This window comes from Scyliorhinus torazame, chromosome 9 (assembly GCF_047496885.1).
Source record: "Scyliorhinus torazame isolate Kashiwa2021f chromosome 9, sScyTor2.1, whole genome shotgun sequence".
Taxonomy (NCBI): domain Eukaryota; kingdom Metazoa; phylum Chordata; class Chondrichthyes; order Carcharhiniformes; family Scyliorhinidae; genus Scyliorhinus; species Scyliorhinus torazame.
In genome coordinates this window covers 204,953,138-204,969,031 of record NC_092715.1, presented here as the reverse complement: position 1 = coordinate 204,969,031, position 15,894 = coordinate 204,953,138, and the positions used below count along the sequence as shown (strand labels likewise).

At 44.0% G+C, this 15,894-nt stretch overlaps 1 protein-coding gene across 5 annotated transcripts in view; it reads left to right on the top strand.

Moving 5' to 3' along the window:
• slc20a2 (solute carrier family 20 member 2) overlaps positions 1–14,502 on the top strand; it is a 109,516-nt gene extending 95,014 nt beyond the window's left edge. For 4 of the 5 annotated variants that reach the window (XM_072517014.1, XM_072517016.1, XM_072517015.1 and 1 more), the window contains exons 9-11: positions 5,498–5,683; positions 7,360–7,444; positions 11,209–14,502. In XM_072517014.1, the coding sequence (XP_072373115.1) occupies positions 5,498–5,683; positions 7,360–7,444; positions 11,209–11,373 (436 nt within the window). In that variant the 3' untranslated portion in view covers positions 11,374–14,502. Of the gene's footprint in view, positions 1–5,497; positions 5,684–7,359; positions 7,445–9,108; positions 9,194–11,208 lie in introns of all 5 variants that reach the window. The other variant, XM_072517018.1, reaches the window with a different exon arrangement.
• Positions 14,503–15,894: the final 1,392 nt, after the last annotated feature.

Below are 15,894 nucleotides of genomic sequence, written 5' to 3'. Positions count from 1 at the left end.
TCAGTCAGTGAGTTCAAGATTCCAACCCTCTGCGTGTAAAAGTTTTTCATCACATCCCCTCTAACCACCTGCCCGTTACTTAAATCATTGACCCTGACCACTGAGGGGAAAACCTTCCTATCTGCCCTATCTATGTCTCTCAAAATGTTATACACCTCAACCAGTTTCTCCCTCTCCCGTCCCTGCCCCAAGGAAATCAATCAAAGCCTATTCGGTTTCTCTTGATAGCTGAAATACTCCAGTCCAGACAAGATCCTGGTGAGTCTCCTCTGCTCTGCACCCTCCAGTGCAAACACGTCCTTCCTATAGCATGGCAACCAGAACTGCCCACAGTACTCCAGCTGTGGCCTAATCAATGTTTTATACACCTCCCTGTCCTACTGTCTTCAGGGATGTATGGACCTGCACACCAAGGTCCCTCTGGTCCTCTGTACTTTCTAGGGTCTCTACCATTCATTATATATTCCTTTGCCTTGTTGGTCTTCTCAAAATGCAATACCTCACACTTTTCAGGGTTAAATTCCATTTGCCACTGTTTTGCCCACCCATCCAACGAGCCTGTCTATGTTGTCCTGTGATCTAAGGTCTTTCTCCTCGCTGCCACACCATATCATATGCGAACTGTGTCATGTGCAAACTTACTAATCATACCACCTGCATTCCCGTCTAGATCATTAATGTACACTGCAAGCAGCAAGGGACCCAACACCTACCCCTGCAGAACACCATTGGACGCAAGCTTCCAGTCACAAATGTAACTGTTGACCATCACCCTCTGCCTCCTGTCATTCAGCTGATTTTGGTTCCAGTTTGTCAAATTGCCCTGGATCCCATACTACTTTACCAGTCTCCCAAGCCAGAGCTTGTCAAAAGCCTTGCTGAAGCCCATGTAAACTGCGTCAACTGCAGTACCCTCATCTACACACCTGGTCACCTAAAAATTCAATCAAATTTGTAAGACATGATCTGCCCCGACACAGCCATGCTGACTATCCTTGATTAATTCTTTCCTCCCCAAGTGGATATTGATTCTCACATATTTTGTTCCAATAGTTTCCGTACCCCTGACTTACCTAGCTTGTAATTTCCTGGTTTATCCCGACCACCCTTCTTGAATAATGATACCACATTAATAATAATCTTTATTGTCACAAGTAGGCTTACATTAACACTGCAATGAAGTTACTGTGAAAAGCTCCTAGTTGCCACATTCCGGCGCCTGTTCGGGTACACAGGGTGAATTCAGAATGCCCAAATTACTTAACAGCACGTTTTTCGGAACTTGTGGGAGGTAACTGGCGCACCCGGAGTAAACCCACGCAGACACCAGGAAGAACGTGCAGACTCCGCATACCCAAGCTGGAATCGAACCTGGGTCCCTGGTGCGGTGAAGCAACTGTGCTAACCACTGTGCTACCTTGTCACCCTTATTAGCTGTTCTCCAGCCCTCTGGCACCTCACTTGTGGCCAAAGAAAATTTGAAATTATTGTCAGAGCTTCTGCAACCTGGGATTTATCCACTTTTAAGGCCGCTCAAACCATTAATACCTCCCCCCTCAATGTTAATTTGTTCAACACACCAGTCCCCATCGCTGATTTCTATACCTACATTGTTCTTCTCCATGGTGAACACAGATGGAAAGTACAAACCTCGCCCTACATCTTCCGGCTTCATACACTGTTATTTTGGTCCCTAATGGGCCCTACTCTTTCCCTGGTCATCCGCTTGTCTTTAATATAATTGTGGAATATCTTTCTGATTTTTCTTTATTTTCCCACCAGTGTAATTTCTTTTTTAAAAAAAAAATATATTTATTAAAGTTTTTTAACACAATTTTTCACCCTTACAAACAATAACCCCCCCCCCGGTAACAAAATAGAAAGAAAACGCACATAGCAAGATATATACATGGTAAAACGATATGTTACATAGCTTTGTACACTGGCTGTCTCCCATACATGCCAGTTTCCCAAATCCTTCATGTGTTCTCTTGCTCAATCACCCCCTAGGCAATCCCCCCTCCCCTCCTTGGGTTGATGCTGCTGCTGACCGACCTTCCACTAACGCTCCGCGAGATAGTCTAGGAACGGTTGCCACCGCCTGTAGAACCCCTGCGCAGACCCTCAAGGCAAACTTAATCCTCTCCAGCTTAATGAACCCAGCCATGTCGTTTATCCAGGCCTCCACCCTGGGGGGCTTCGCCTCCTTCCACATTAGCAAGATCCTTCGCCGAGCTACTAGGGCCGCAAAGGCCAGAATACCGGCCTCTTTCGCCTCCTGCACTCCCGGCTCGTCCACTACACCAAATATTGCTAGCCCCCAGCTTGGCTTGACCCGGACTTTCACCACCCTGAGATATTGTTCCCGCCACTCCTCTCCAGAACCCCTCCAGTGCCGGGCATGACCAAAACATATGGATATGGTTCGCCGGGCTCCCTGAACATCTTCCGCATCTGTCCTCTACCCCAAAGAACCTACTCAACCTCGCCCCCGTCAAGTGCGCTCTGTGGACCACCTTAAATTGTATCAGGCTGAGCCTGGCACATGAGAGGAGGAGGAGGAATTAACCCTACCTAGGGCATCAACCCATAACCCCTCCCCCAGCTCCTCCTCCCATTTACCCTTCAGCTCCTCTACCAATGCTTCCCCCTCTCCTTTCATCTCCTGGTATATTGCCGGCACCTTGCCCTCCCCGACCCATACACCAGAGATCACCCTGTCTTGAATTTCCTGTGCCGGGAGCAACGGGAATTCCCTCACCTGCCACCTCACAAACGCCCTCACCTTTTCCCGGGGGTATCTCAAACTTCTCCTCGAGTGCCCCTAGTTTCGCAAACGTCCCATCAATGAACAGGTCCCCCATTCTTCTAATCCCTGCCCGATGCCAGCTCTGGAATCCTCCCCGGGACAAACCGGTGGTTACCCCTGATCGGGGACCACACCGAGGCTTCCATTGCACCCCTGTGCCGTCTCCACTGGCCCCAGATCTTTAGCGTTGCCGCCACCACCGGGCTCGTGGTATATGACGGCGAGAGCGGCAGCGGTGCCGTCACCAGCGCCCCCAGGCTCGTTCCTTTACAGGACGCCATCTCCACCCTCTTCCATGCCGCCCTCTCTCCCTCCATCACCCACTTACGGGTCATCGCCACATTTGCTGCCCAGTAGTAGCTCCCTAGGTTCGGCAGCGCCAACCCTCCTCGGTCCCTACTGCGTTCCAGAAACCCTCTCCTTACCCTCTGGGTCCTATTCGCCCACACAAACCCCATAATACTCCTGTCTACTCTCTCTTTAAAAAAAGGCCTTGGTGATCACGATGGGAAGGCACTGAAACACAAAGAAACCTCGGAAGGACCACCATTTTGACTGACTGCTCTCTACCCGCCAGCGAGAGCGGTAACATGTCCCATCTTTTGAAATCCTCCTCCATTTGCTCCACCAACCTCGTCAGATTCAGTTTATGTAGGGCCCCCCAACTCCTGGCTATCTGGATCCCCAGGTACCAAAAGCTCCCCTCCGCCCTCCTCAGCGGTAGATCGCCTGTTCCCCTTTCTTGGTCCCCTGCCTGTACTACAAAAAGCTCACTCTTCCCTACATTGAGCTTATAGCCCGAAAAATCCCCAAACTCCCTTCGAGTCTGCATGACCTCCACCATCCCCTCCACTGGATCCGCCACGTACAGCAACAGGTCATCCGCATAAAGTGACACCCGATGCTCTTCTCCCCCTCGGACCACCCCCCTCCATTTCCTAGACTCCCTCAATGACATGGCCAATGGTTCAATCGCCAATGCAAGCAACAGGGGGGACGGGGCACTCCTGCCTCGTCCCACGGTACAGCCGAAAGTACTCCGACCTCCGCCGATTCGTCACCACACTTGCCACCGGGGCTCTGTAAAGGAGCTTAACCCAACTAATAAACCCTCCCCCGAACACAAACCTACGCAGCACTTCCCAGAGGTCACCAGTGTAATTTCATGTTCCCTCTTCACTCTCCTAATTATTTTAAGTAACCCCCTGCACTTTCTATACTCCTGAGGCGCTGGGTTTTTTGGCTTGGGCTCGTGCGAGTGCTGCAAAACAGCTACCATTGTACTGACATTTGCAGGTTTAACATGGCGTAGAAAACCCATCCCAAGTGTCTCGACATCATGTTGCCTGTTGAAATTTAGGGAAAGGTTTGCTTTTAGGATACACGTTTATCCCTTTCGAACGAGTAATGCCGGTCATGTTACAAGTGTTCAAATCTGGAAATAAGATGCTTAGTATCAATAAATACTAATAACTTATCTGGCTCATCCAAGGTCTTTATGGATGGAATCCTGCTATCTTTCCGTTTGGCTTAAATAAGACTCCAATCCCACAACAACGTGGCTGTCTCTTGACTGCCCCACTGAAGTGACCCAGCAAGACACTCCGTTTAGGGATGTGCAGTGCTGGCCTTGCCAGTATAGCCACCCATATCTTGAGCATGATGTGATGGCCGGGGGAGGTGAATAGTGTCCATAGCTTTTTGCATGTAAATGGTACAGCAACCTCCAGTGAGGTGCCGATGCAAAGTGACATTCAAATATCCAAACGTTGTGGTCTGACATGTAGCACTCTACCATTAACTTTTGCAAGTATCTTTTTAAAAAATATGTCCATTGTTACTAATCGCCTTCTCTGGCATTGAAAATTAATCCAAGTGTGGAGTCTCATTCCTTCAGGCCATGGATTTTTCTGTGACAGTTTCAAAATATAATTTTCAGTTCTCTCTGCTCCTTTCCCCTCCCCTCAAACATTCCTTTGTTATTTCTCCCTTTGTGCCTGATTTGACATTGAATTTGTTTGCTACACTTCTCCAATTTGCTCAACTTCGTTTGGTTACAGGTATACCCTTTGGGTTGCCCTGGACCCATATGTCTTTATGCTCTGTTTCCCTCACTGCACCTTTATTCCAGGAACTTTGTGGATAAATCTTTTTGACAAAATGGCATCAAAGTGAGTGACCAGATAATTGTGGAATTTTTTCAGTGATGTGGTTTGAGAGACATACATTGACCAGGGCAGTAGGAGATCTCGCTCTCCCCTGTGCTTTGACTGTGAATCTTTTTAGTTCCCTAATTATTCAGCAACCTCATCTGCAATGCAGCACTCCCTCAATACTACTCTGTACTGTTGCCTAGATTGTGCTTCAATCACTGGATTGGGACTTGAATCAAGGACTTTCTGACTCTTGAGATGATCTGTGCTCTTTTTGTCCCTTGCTCCACAATCAGGAGAGACGCTGGAAAGAGCAGAGATTGTGACTCCCGTCATTCTGTCTCTTGTGTGTAAGAACAGGGTCTCTCTGCCGAATGTGCCTTGGGAAGGCTGTTCCTGCTAGGAAGCATGAGTTTGTTGAATTGTTTCTGAAAACTTTAATTTATTGTTTTAAGTACAAGTGCAATTATTGTTTTCTTTTTAATGCAGATGTTTGGTTTCTCTGGTCCTGAGATTCCCCCTTTTTTTTTTTCAGCAATGCAATTGGACCCCTTGTTGCTCTTTGGCTAATCTACCGGGACGGGGCTGTACTGCAAAATGCCTCCACACCAATCTGGTTGCTGCTATATGGTGGCCTGGGCATCTGTGCTGGTCTATGGGTCTGGGGAAGGCGAGTCATTCAGACGCTGGGCAAAGATCTCACTCCAATCACCCCATCTAGGTAAGTATGGTCTAACAGCATCCGTTGTGTCACATTTTAATGATGTACTGACTAACATAATAGGTAACTGTGTGAAGGCTTACCCCCTTGCCCTCCTGCAGTGTAGCTAGAATCGTTGATTAGATGTCATGCTTTTTGTTTTTTCGCAAACGTCCACAACCCACAAAAAGTGAATTTGTGCCCTTCCAAATTGCAGCAGTGACTTATTTTTGTATTTATTTATTGGTCAACTCCTTCCTTTCTCTTGTGTATTCGCTCACTTTATTCTGTGCACCTCCCAGAATGTGGTAGCGGTGATAACTCCCAGGTATGGTTCAGGTTGGTAAAAACACTGAAGCTCAGCAGCCTAGTTGATTTGGCACCCTCTCCACCACTGATGCACAGTGGCAGCAGCGTGTACTATATGCACTATAGCAACTCACTGAGGCTCCAAACCCATGACCCCTACCATCTAGATAGATAAGGGCAGCAGATGCCTGGAAACACCACCATCTGCAAGATCACCTCCACAAGTAACTCACTGTCCTGGCTTGAAACTATGTCATTGTCACTGGGTCAAAATTCTGGAACTCCCTTCCTTCCTTCCTAACAGCACCATGGGTGTACCTGCAGCAGTTCAGGGTGGTGGTGAGAGCAATTCAGGATGGGCAATAAATGCTGACCTTGCCAGTAATGCCCATATTTCATTAACTCCATCCGCCTGGACCTTCAAGGACGAGTGCCTGTTGAAGGCTGACCAGATCTTTGTGCTTCTTGGTGACGCCAAACGGTCATTTGTTGAAGAACACTGGCTCAGATCCCAAGATTTCTGTCCCTTGTACACTCTAATGTGTCTCTTCCAAGAAAGCAAAAAACCTATTCCCTTTTCCCACCATACCAAATACTTGTTGGGGCTTATTGGCAACAGCCACCCTGAGGATACGAGGAGGTGCTATCTGAATGCCAGTCCTTTCGCTGCCTCCTCTGCTTCATTATTACTCAAGATTTACCCTTTGAAATTGTTAGATTCTTCTGATGTATACAAGTAAACCTTCAATGTTGCCATGCTTATGGTGTATTGATGAATAGCAGTAGACATTCATGACTAAACTACCAGGGTAATGGTTTGGGCTGGTGGAGAGAATGGCAGTGATTTACCACAAAAAAATTCTAAATTCTTAACTGGTGCCATGGGAGGAGTGCTTTGGGATTGCTGCACCATGTGTGCAGTGCATTAATATCTCCTATGCAATGGTGGTTTGTATGTGTGTTGGGAGATGATCACATTGTACATTGCGAGTCCCATTCACAGAGCCTGGTGGATGTTGCATGTCGTCAGCCTGGTGCTGATTTTATACCCTTTAATGTTAATAACACTGGTTATTATTCGCAATTTGTTCCACTTCATCAGAGCTAAACCTCACGTACAATGAATTTGCTCAGATGCCAGCAGTAACAATTGCAGCACAAACGTGAATGTGTTATGCCTTGATGTTGATATTGTAACGGCTTAATCTTTTTTTTTTAAAAGCTTTTTTTAACAAACACAAAATCTCCACACATGCACTGGATATGTCAAAATGATTGTCTTGGATATTTGTCCAGAGCTCGGTAAGACTCTTGCATGCTGCCTGAACTTCATGGTATTAATCGTGAGACTCGAATGACCGTGAAGTGTTGTTTTGTGCTTCCTGCAGTGGATTCACTATTGAGTTGGCTTCGGCGTTCACAGTTGTGGTTGCTTCCAATGTTGGACTTCCTATCAGTACCACACACTGCAAGGTATGCGTATGCCCTGTGACTGCGACACAAGCAGTTCAGTCTCTACTACTGTGAGGTTTGGCTCCCATCAGTTCCTGGTGGCATGACTCATCCTGAGGCAGGAAAACTGAGGCAAACTGATTACCAATAAGCACCCAATTTGGTGTCAGGCCTGGTGGCAAAGAGCATTTTTGAGGTAAAACATGACTTGGACCTGAACCCAAATAGAATGGACAGGTATTCTACTGCTAACTTATCCTGACTGAACTGAGCAAAGTAAATGCTACTTGAACTTTTGCAAGCTTTAAATAAAGAATGAATTAGATGGGGATGCCACAAGTGTTGCTCTTCCTGGTCTAGGGGAAATGCTAACCGAGTAGGGAATTGGAAGCTAAGAGGCATGTCATCTGTCAGACAATGATCTTTGCTTTCTGTCTTGAGTGCAAAAGATTTGGTATACAGCAGATTTCCCTTGTGCTCGAATTCTGGCCTCCTGCCCGTTGCCAATTCAATCATCCACCACTGATGCTATAATTTCTCTAAACCTCTCCATCTCTCTCTTGTAGTTTTAAGATGCTTCTTAAAACCTACCTCTTTTTTTTTTTTTGTCCAGGATTTTGATTATCATGCAAGGGTAACTTGTTGGGATAGAGGAGGTGAGATGCAGATGGGGAAGAGCGAGACCATAGAAGGATTTAAACACATGGGTGGGAATTTAAACTCCAGGCAGGTAGATGTTTAAATGTAAAAAGTACCAGGATCTCCTCATTCACCATGGGCCATAGAGGGGGATATGATTAGTTAGGCTGATTACCATACCATCTAGTAATCCCTGCTGGATAATGTGGATGCGGACCTGTTTGGACTCCCTTATGATATGCGGCCTGTTTATCAAGAATGGAGAAAAACACCTGTTGGGAATGGTACCAGCATGCAGTTACTGTCTGTTGAACAGCAATAATAAACAACAGAAGTAGAAGTTTGTTTTTTTAAATTGCAGGAATATGGAGAAGAGTGCGGTGGGGGGGGGGGGGGGGGGGGGGGGGGGGGGGGGGGAGAGAAAGGAGAGAAGTAGGATTATCTGGATTGCTCTTTGAAATGGCTAGTGTCAGCTCAATGGGTTGAAGGGCTATATATAACTTGCATTAAACCAGCCAATGAGGTACTTCAAAGTTCAATCACTGCTATAATGTAGGAAAGGTAAGCAGTCAATTTGTGTGTAGTTTGGGTTCCTGCACATTACAATATGATCATGATCCGATCATTGTTATAGTGGGTGCTATATCTCTAGTTACTTTTAAAAACCTTAACTGCAATACGAGCCACGTCCTGACTGAAACAAATTGACTTGACTTTTAGGAAACCGATCTCACCGTGCAAAAGCAGCCAAGCTGCACTGAAGGTTTCGAAGCTCAAACTGCACTCCCTTTACAGCTGCTTGTGAATCACCCAAAAATGCTCTTTGTTGCTCTTGATAGCTTTTTTTAGCTGACAGTTTACACCATTCTGGTTCAAGATGAGCTCTTTGTGCCACTGTGTACTGATCTGCAGTACCTTCCTTGGGGCAGGAGTTGGTGTTTAGTGGAACTCTCATCTCTCACTCACAGTTCCACATTGCATGTTTGTGATGGGATGTCTTTCACCTGCTTTTCCTACTACAAACTATATTTTCTGTTTCTTCACAGTGGATTTTGCATTGAAGTAATGAGTGCGCTAACTGTACTTGTAGCCTCAAATGTGGGCATTCCAATAAGTTCCACTCATTGCAAGGTATTCACATGTCGTGTCAGTGCAGTGATCGTGTCGCTACCACCTTTAGCAAACCAAACAGATGAACTAAACCCATTCTAACTGTTGCAGTCTGCCTTCTTTTGTGTAGCATGCAAAAGGCTTCCTGCCATCCTAGAAGTTAATTGGTTAAAGCAGTGTTGAGTTTTGATAGTTTTAAGTGAGTGCTTTGAGTATTTTTATTGATGAGGGTAGTAGGTTTTCCAAATGTGGACCAGGTGAAGTGGAGTTAGAGAATGGGGCTTGATTGAAGAGGGCACGTTATTCAGCCCTGATATTCTGTCCTTCTGTATACATTAAATGATGAATTCCCATGTCCTCACTTGTCACATTATTATGTCCTCCTGCCAGCAGTTGTGTGAAAGCATTCTGATAGCAGGAGGATGTTATTTCAGTGTGACATGTCTGGACAGCTTGTATCATTTTTTGTAACCATGGGAATGTTGACAGGACCGACTTTTTATTTTAAATATTACAATATATGTACAGCAAGTTCTTCAGACAATTGTCTGTTGTGCACTACCAGAGCACTTGGAAACCTGTTGTGTGTTTCCTGTGATTTTACAATATTCCCAGATGTAGGCATTGTGGGCACCCCCGTGCTGTTGGGAAATCCACGGGCGTAAGTGCGTTGCCGGCGAAATGGCGGATCCCACCGCTCGAGAATCCAGCCCAAGATTCCCTGCAGCCAATGTTAACTATATTTTAAAAAACTGCACCCGAGGTTTGAGATCTCGTTTAAATGGTGAGTATGGGCCGAGGCTAAGGATGGTCTATTGAATAGGCTACGGATGGGTGGAAAGTGAGGGAGAGGAAAAGAATGAGGATGGACAGGGGTTTAGTTTTTCTTTCTTTCTTGTTCAAATAATACATTTGAGTTAATTGAGAATAAACATGGAGATGTTTTGCAAATTTTGTTTCCACATTAGCTATTGTTTCTCCTTGGGCCAGAATGATTTCTTATTTCCTCAAAATGTATGCAAATGCAGACCACCTGTAGAAAACCCAGTTTATGAGACCATCTTAGCACATGACATTTTTTCTGTCTCTACATTTTGAAGATATCCCCACAGATATGATTGCATTCCCTCCCAGCTAACTGCAGGAATTTCCATCGGGGTCAAGCTTGGGAAAAGGGAAGTGATGGGGCAAGGGCCAGACCTTGGAGAGAAGTGGCAACAAGGACCTCCATGATGAGTGTGCAAGGAGCCTAGGCCTTGGGATGTAACCGTGTTGAGGGCCTGAGCCTTGGGCGTGGGGGGGGCCTATTCAGACTATAACCAGGTTTATTTTGTGTTTTGAAGGCAAACTGCATCAGTAAATTAATTTTGCTAAAAGTCTTTAAACCTGCTCGATCTCGAGCCATCTTATTAACATTTTTTCTACCTAACTCATCATAAAAATAAATCTTAGTTTATTAACTAACTTGTTTTATTTTTGTTTTTAAAGAGTAGACCAATAACTTCCCCAAACCCGAGGTACTGATGCTAGTTCAAATGGTTAACTTCACTGGTCCTGCACTCCTGGGGCAGGCAAACCTTACTCGAAGGAGGCATTTGCACATTCCTAATGAGAGACCATGGGTCTGAGCATCAGGATTACAATGACTTGGGCCTCCCTCGCACAATTTTCCTGTTAGGAGTACAGGATCAGCGATCTTGCCAGTGCACAGTAGTGCCTTTTGAATGCTACAGAATTGGTACAGTTAAGATAGTTGATTCTAAGATGTAACAGTACTCGTGGTTGGGTGAGAACCAAGCTGAACTGTCGGGGTGCAGTCTCTGCAGAGCTACAATTGTGTGGAATGCAAGACCCACACAGTTGTGTATGTGCAAAGTGTATTGTGACCTGCATGGTTTTGGTAATTGGCAAGGTCTTGGTAACTTCCTATTGGTCTACTCTTTGTTAATTTTTCTCATTTCCTTTCCACAAAACCTCCACTACTATCAGCATTGTGATTTGTACTAATATGTGTTTGCTATTATTTGCCTCCCCAGGTTGGATCTGTAGTGGCTGTGGGATGGATCCGATCACGCAAAGCCGTGGACTGGCACTTATTTCGTAATATCTTCCTAGCCTGGTTTGTGACCGTCCCAGTCTCTGGTCTCTTCAGTGCAGCTGTTATGGCACTGTTTGTATATGGAATACTGCCATATGTTTAATTTTATTGAGGTTTTTTTATTTTAAAAAAAAAAGATGTTTTTAACCAGCAGTGTGAGGTGTCCTTTTTCTTTCTAACCACATCTTCTTCCCCACCCCACCACTCTCAGGCGCTAGTTTATTCCCTTTTCTTTTGCCCTCCTGTTTCAAGAGGAATTGAACAGCTACGAATTAATTTACATTTACATCTTCTCCATTCTCTTGCACGCTGTAAATAACACTACATACACTCATTTTGTGACTACGTAATGTGTAACAGCAAAGCCCTGTTACATAGTGCATCTGTGTACTAATGAGTGATGCTGCCCAAATAATGGTGTTTGTGGAATGGATGGTACTGCTTTGAAGACCTGCCCCCTTTGTAGTACTGAAGTGTGTGAAGATGCTGTACATATTGTATTATTACTCACTGGAAAGTTGTTTTTTTTAGTATGAATCTGGGGGATAAGGGGAATTTTTTCTTAAAAAGAAGATATGTATATTATGCCGTGGTTTACCAAAATCATCCTTCTGTTGCAAAACGAGGTACAAAACCCCCATTGCTGTCAGTCATTCAGTTTTGTTTTTGCAAGGCACTGTTCCTTGTAATTGGCTTAGTCCCATTTTGGGCCTAGTCCCATTCTTACCCTGCATGCTACAAACACCAGAATCGGGAGCGATTCAGTGTTTCACGGAACCTTGATGTCATATTCTAAGTTTCACACTTGTATTATATTGTAATTTCTATTGTAAATACTTTCTAAAGAAGAGATCTAGGTTTGTGTGCTTTTTAAATTGGGACACATTTCACTCACTCATTTTAGACTCCCCAAAAAAAAAAAAATTGAATGTACCAAAGATTCAAGAATAAAGATTTGACAGTATTTCCACTTTGGTTTATTGAAATGCCTGTTTAATTTGGGGTTCTTTGCTATTTAACTGACAATTGGACTGTTTTCACTAGAAACTGATTTCTTTGATTCCTTTCAACCAAAACGAAAAGTATTGTTCCATCTAGAAGCTGACAGCAAGCCGTTATCAAACCAAATATCAAGGTAGCTTTGGGATAATTGGCAGCCCCCACTGGACGATGACTTTTCATAATGTTGTTAAATGTGCATATTTGGTCTGCTGTACATTATGCCCGTACCAGCCTCCCTGAACAGGCGCCGGAATGTGGCGACTAGGGGCTTTTCACTAACTTCATTTGAAGCCTACTTGTGACAATAAGCGATTTTCATTTTTCGTTTAATTTCATGTGAGGTTTTCCTAATTGTTGCCATAACGAGTTGGGATGATTGGTAGGAACACTACAGTGCTGAGATCTAGATTTCCATGAGGCCTCTGCCCAAGTTACATTGGGCGATTGAACCCCCCCCCCCAGAAATTGAAACCTCTCCATATGAGTAATCAAACCCTTGATTTATGATCAACTCCAAGATCACGGTTACCTCAGTGATGACACTTTTTTTGTAACTAACTTCATGCAGTTAGATCATAGTCCTTTTTTGGTTATGTACTTCAAGAAGATCGAATCAATTTGAGAACTCTTTGGGTGGGGGCGAGAAAGAGGGAAATGAGATGTCAGTGACTTTTACTACATCATCCACACATCCTATCCATGAAGACCAGTGAGATTCTTTCTCATTTTAATGACCTGTATCATTACAGGGGCTGGATTAGCTCACTGGGCTAAATCGCTGGCTTTTAAAGCAGGCCAGCAGCACGGTTCAATTCCTGTACCAGCCTCCCCGAACAGGTGCCGGAATGTGGCGACTAGGGGCTTTTCACAGTAACTTCATTGAAGCCTACTCGTGACAATAAGCGATTTTCATTTCATTTTTCATTAGTCCACCATTGACCTCATTTGCTCGTTCATTACAGATCAACCCATTCCTGGGATATACGTTTTCTGTTTTTGTTACATACCCAAGATTGGTCAACATCCAGCAATTATTGGCTTGCAAGATGTGAGATATTCCCCTTGGATATACAAATTATGAAGGCATTCATTAGAATAAATGAGCAAGCAGTTTCAAAGAGGTGATCGTGTGACACTTGCCTGTTGGAACTAACCTCTTTTAAAAGTTCCAATTAGTTTAAGTTCATCTATTGGCATTTAATATGTGGCTGTTTTTAATTGATCCCATTTTTTTAAATGTTTGTTGTTAAAATTTATTGTTAAAATTTAGTGCAATGAAAATGTATTACTGTGTTTAAGTGTTTGTAAGTGAACTTAGTGAACTTCGCAAATTGCAGTATCTACGTGGCAATTTTCCAGAACCATGTTAAAATGGGTTATGGAAACTGCAGAACTGGTGTCCATGGTGATAACTCTGGTGTTTGTCCTCTGGTTTCCTCAATTACTTATACTAAAAATGCTGTTTCTGTCTTGAGAGAAAACCTAACCCTCAAACTCTCCATTTAAGAAGAGCTGTTTGCTATCCTTGGTTTCGGCCTTGGCTTAGTTGTAGAACTTTCACCTCTGACTCAGAACGTCATGAGCTAAGTGCTGAGGAGGTGCTGCACCATCAGAGGTGCAACCTTTCAGATGAGGCATTAAACAGGCTCTGTACCGCTCTTGAGTGGATGCAAATAGTGCCATGGGACCTATTGAAGAAGCATGAAGTTCTACAGTGAAGTTCTACTGTGTGTCTTGGCCAATATTTATCCCTCCAGTCAACATTACAGAAACAGATGCTCTAGTGATTATCCCATCGCTGTTTGCAGGATCTTGCTGTGTGCAAAATGGCTGCTGCCTTTCCCTACATTAAAACAGTCACTACACTTCAAAAAAATGCCTAAATGTCCTGAGGTAGTGATAGGCACTGTATCAATTGGTAGCTCTTTTGTACAACAATAGTTTATCAGTTGCTTTCCAAACGTTTAAATAGTTATCCTGACCGGTGTATTAAAATACCGTTCGGTTCCCCGCGCTGCAGGTTGAAATCCCTCCATTGTGGTGCAACTAGGTGTCTTCCAGGAATCTATCCACTGTAAATGTATTATTTTTGATTACTTGTATCATATTGGCAATAACTGATTTGTTTTGTTCTCCCTTCCAGTGGGAGAAAATAATCATTCATTTGTACTAAAGTGATGTGAAATTTTAAATCTTTTTAATGAACTTTATTAAAATAGTCTTACTATTGTGTTCTGACTGATTATTTACCATAAGATGTTAGCCCGTAAGATGTTAGCAGCCTATACCTTGCTCTTGACTATTAACAATGACACTAAGCACTCATTTGTAATGTGAATGGGGTCAGCACTGCTACACCACAGGATCGGCTTAACTACTGATGTACAGGAGACCTTGCAGGGCCTCCATCCTGCTCTAATCCATAAAGTGGTAAATTTGTTTAGACTGGAACTGAACATGCACAGAGGCAGAAAAGAAAATGGACATGGATACAATGACCAGGTTACCATGACAGAGTTTGAATTTGAATATTCAATTGCACCAATTGCAGAAATGACATTCAGCCCAACCAATCCATGCTGTCATTCATCCTCCATTTCTCCTCGCACCCTTCCTCATCTAATTATCAGCATAACCCTCTATTCCATTCTTCCTCATATGCCTATTTAGCTCCCCCTTAAATGCATCAACATTATTTGCCTCAACTACTCCCTGGGAGTGCACCATTCTCACCTCTCCTAGGTATATTAGTTGAGCAGTCTGATAGTCCCTCAATATAGTCTTAACTCCCTTTAAATATAGGTATAATATCTAACTCCCTTTAAATATAGGTATAATATCTATGGGCATTGCTGAAAAAGTATTTTTCAAAGTTATGCTGTAGGAGAAGGGTGCTGATTGGTCGGAAAATGGTCACTAGTTGATAGAAATGTTGCTGTGAAAAATGCACTAGTTAATGGTGACTGGCAGTTAACTTTCGTGCATTGTTTGACACTTAAACTAGGTTAAGGCATTGCCTTTATGTCATCTGACTGACCTGATCCATCTCTCTGGTGCATACATGGAACGGACAATAGTGTATAACGCTATGGAAGCATAGCCTGCTTTTTGAGCTATCACCATTTTAAGTTGCAGAACAGTGATCCATCTTCTTGACTCGGCAACCTACACTCGTGTATATACACTAGCACGCAGAAGAGAAGATAAAGGACATCACTGCCTCCCAAATGGTTCTAAGCATTTACCAATGAATTGACGAAAAGAGAGACCCTTAAGTTTGTATGTGCACATGTTTTGTGTAGCAATGCCATTCTTTTCCCTCAAGTGAGGAGACGCTTTTTTGGAAGCTGCCTTCCATTGATAGCCGGCATAGTGCACAAGAGTGTGACTTTGGCATTCCACCTCGATGCCCATGAACCCAACTGAGCCACAAAAGCCTCCTTTTGTTTTCAGAGGTAGAACATGCAAAAAACACTTCCCACCGTACAACTTGAAAGATCAAACCATCCTTGTGTAACAGTGGGTAGCCATCAACCATCTCTGAACTGATTTGTGGTAGCACTGCTACCTTCTCCATGGATGGAAGACTAAAACCTTTTAGAGTGCACAATTCTTTTTTCCC